General features: G+C 38.8%; 1 protein-coding gene across 1 annotated transcript in view; it reads right to left on the bottom strand.

The window, feature by feature from the left end:
• Window positions 1–6: 6 nt before the first annotated feature.
• LOC106962185 (complement C4-B-like) overlaps window positions 7–3,267 on the bottom strand; it is a gene marked incomplete at its 3' end in the record, with an annotated part of 16,602 nt that continues 13,341 nt past the window's right edge. The window contains exons 26-33 of the mRNA XM_015056423.1: window positions 2,597–2,789; window positions 2,407–2,502; window positions 2,022–2,181; window positions 836–1,020; window positions 555–713; window positions 418–477; window positions 255–345; window positions 7–182 (exon numbers count right to left, since the gene is read on the bottom strand). Coding sequence (XP_014911909.1) covers window positions 7–182; window positions 255–345; window positions 418–477; window positions 555–713; window positions 836–1,020; window positions 2,022–2,181; window positions 2,407–2,502; window positions 2,597–2,789 — 1,120 coding nt within the window. The remainder of the gene's footprint in view (window positions 183–254; window positions 346–417; window positions 478–554; window positions 714–835; window positions 1,021–2,021; window positions 2,182–2,406; window positions 2,503–2,596; window positions 2,790–3,267) is intronic.

Raw genomic sequence — 3,267 nt, 5'->3', positions numbered from 1 at the left:
ATCAACTAACCTGACACAGACAGTGTAAGTAACAATGCTGTCTGAATTTACATCATTTTCAAGGTCTCTTCTGCTTCGTGTGAGAGCGTCAAACCGGTCGATCGCTGATCGTGCTTCTCTGGTCTGCTTTCCCTCAGTAGCATCAAAGTCGTCGTAGTAGTCATAATTTTCTATGATCTTTTCTGCAAATACAGAGATATTGGTAAGCATAAAGTGTTATTGTTTTCTGTTAAAAGTATTGTTAAAAGGCTTACCAGTGTATTTGACTTTTCCCTCCACTTTAACACTGATATTAAGTTTGGAACAATCCTCCTCTGAGTCCAAGAGATGGTAAGCCTTCACAGTCTGTAAAATAGATTTTCTGTAAATTACAGATATCATCCTGAAATACAGAAAAAGGAAATGAAAGCCGCTCACTTTCAGCTTGATATTTCCTTGTCCTCTCAACTCTATTGTAATGTTTTTCCCACTAAGTTTCTGAAAAAAAAAAAAAAAATTACTTGAGAAAGACATGTTCATTTGTCATTACTCTAAGAAGAAATGCTCTTTAATACCTGCAGGTCTGTTTCCACTCTTTCTTTTCCTTCTTTCAGTTCAAGCCTAAGAATGTCATTTTTTCCTGGGACTGTGAACTCTGCTGTTACGTCTACGATAGAACCAGTAGTCTTTGATAGTTCATATTCTGACAAGGCCTCCAGCGCCATGTTGGTGTCCTGGCCAGAGAGAAAACCAGCTAAGTTATCTTTAACTTGTCCTGCTTTTTCTGACCATTACTCAATGGATAATAACAAAAAATGCATCCTAGAAACTATCTCCAAGAAAAGAGGACTATTACCTGAGTTGACCGGTAGCCCCCTTTATAGTTTTCTTGGCGGAGTAACCAGCAGGCTGTTAGGTTTGCCCAGTGAGTGTTGTTATTTTTCACTGCAGCTAGAAGAGCGTAGGCTGTTGTCTCAATTGTGATGGCCTTCTGTCTTTCTGAATCGGTGCTATTTGTCCACATATAGCAACCATTCTCGTCTGATTTTTTTTTTTTTTTTTTTTTAAGAATGCAAAGAAAAAGAACAAAGTTACATTTTTGATGCATACCAAAAGTACTCTGTCTTCAATACTGGTTTAGGATAGCCAAAAATCCATTTTCTGGGAGGGGAGACATGAAAATATTATTGTCATATATTGATATATGAGAAAAAGAAAACATCTTGGAAATTTATTAAAGGTTTAGTCTGACTCACTTTCAGAAAAAAATAAAATTTCTGTATTTTCCGCACTATAAGGCGCACCTTCAATGAATGGCCCATTTTAAAACTTAATCCATTTATAAGGCTCATAGAATAGCTGTGACAGTTGCCACCCGTCCCGTATTGAACCTGTACGGTACGCGATTTGTTCCGTACTCTGCAAATGTGGATGTATAGTAATAAAGAAAAGGTCCCCAAGTACTTTATATAGTAGGCTGCCCCAGTCATTGTTTCACTCACGGTGTTGCTGTTGCGATATTGTGCCCAACTGCTTTCTGGGTAACACAGACCAACCGCCGCCGCAGTCTCTGTCTCTCTTCCCCCGCTCCTCCCGGCTTTAAATGTATAGGGGTTGGTCCCTATACATTTAAAGCCTATTCGAAGCACCCTGGATGAATGTCTAAAGCCACTTTGTTGACATAAAAATGTCAACAAAACAGTCCGACTCCGGTCGACGAGGAGAGCTTTCCGCGACTGGGCCGGGGCGTGGCCGGACGANGGTTACCCTTCTTCTGCGGGCGAAAATGAAGTCGGCGGCTGTTTACCGTAGTTGCTAGACCTGTTGTGGCTCAATATTGGTCCATATATAAGGCGCACCGGATTATAAGGCGCACTGTCGGCTTTTGAGGAAATTAAAGGTTTTTAGGTGCGCCTTATAGTGCGGAAAATACGGTACATAATTTTCATATCTTCTTTCAACCTCACATTTGTTGTACAAAACATTTTATAGCGAGCAATGAATTTGAACCCTATACTCAGCATCAGTTTGATTTGACATGCCTTTTGTCACCATTGATTGAAGTTTCTCCCATGCACGTAGCTGATTGTTCTTTGGCTGGTCAACTGCTAGGCAATACGCTGTTAGAGCCACTGCATAGGTATGGCTCAGCTCTTCAAGTTGTGACGCAAGATATGTCGTTGCCTTTCTTATGGTTGCTTCCTGTAAAAAAAAAAAAAAAAAAAAGCAAAAGTGTTACTGATAGGGATTCTTTAAAATGTTGACGTACTGTAATCAATACAGAATACAATTATTTCTAATTTGTTAAAAAAATAATTAATTGTATGCTTGATATAGTCAAGTATAAAATAAAACCAGCTTTAAAGTACGTTCTATTTCTAATGTGGATTCTGAAAGGCAAAAACATGTAATGTTTGAAAATCTCACCACTTTATTTTGATCTTCAGCTCTATGAAATGGAAGGGACCGGATCAATGCAAGAGTGATGAAAGCAGTCATGGCAGCATCTTGGTCTTTCCCTTTCTATATAAAGGAAAGCCATACCTTTCACTTGAACTAGCTTTTATTGAATTGCTTAAAGTTTTGTCAAATTTGTACAGGCCCCAAAGGGGCTTACCAGGACATGTCTGTGTAACACAGGTTCTGGGTCTCTGAATGAGCCATCGCTCTGCTGTACTGACATCAAGTATCTGACAGGGAGGTGAATTTCTTCTTTTGGTACAACTTTGAGCACTCGACCCCGCTCTCCATGACCATCTGTTTGACGCTCTGCCACCAGTGACAGAACTTTGACAACAAGAGCAGTCCCCCTTAGGAAAAACAAATACAAAAAAGAGTAAGAAGTGGGTCTTAAAAGTTCAAAGATCTTTGCTAAAATTCTAGGTTTTTATGACCAATAAATAACATATCACATCAATGTGGTATTTATCCTGTAAAAATAACTGACAGGCATATGTTGTGGGCATCATTATTTAGCATTATTTTCATTTGCTATTAGAAATGAAAATAATGTTAAATGATTAGGTTTTTAAACGATTACAAACACTACGGGTGAAACAGCACTTGTAATCTCAGTCTAGTGCAGAGTCCAGATTCATCCTCCAGATCAACTTCAAAACCCTGAGATGTCTGATTGTGTACAGACAATGCAGACCAGGAAGTTGCAAGATTCTAAACATTCAGGCTACTGCAGAGGAATACCTCATAATTAACAGTCACAGTTAAGGCTAACAGCAAATGAGAGAGTAATGTAATAATACACAGAGGTACATAAGTTTTAAGTTTGAT

Source organism: Poecilia latipinna, unplaced genomic scaffold (genome assembly GCF_001443285.1).
Source record: "Poecilia latipinna isolate Pla-1442-1.1 unplaced genomic scaffold, P_latipinna-1.0 Scaffold1382, whole genome shotgun sequence".
Lineage (NCBI taxonomy): Eukaryota > Metazoa > Chordata > Actinopteri > Cyprinodontiformes > Poeciliidae > Poecilia > Poecilia latipinna.
The sequence above is the reverse complement of the archived record's forward strand: the minus strand, read 5'-3'. Positions and strand labels throughout refer to the sequence as shown.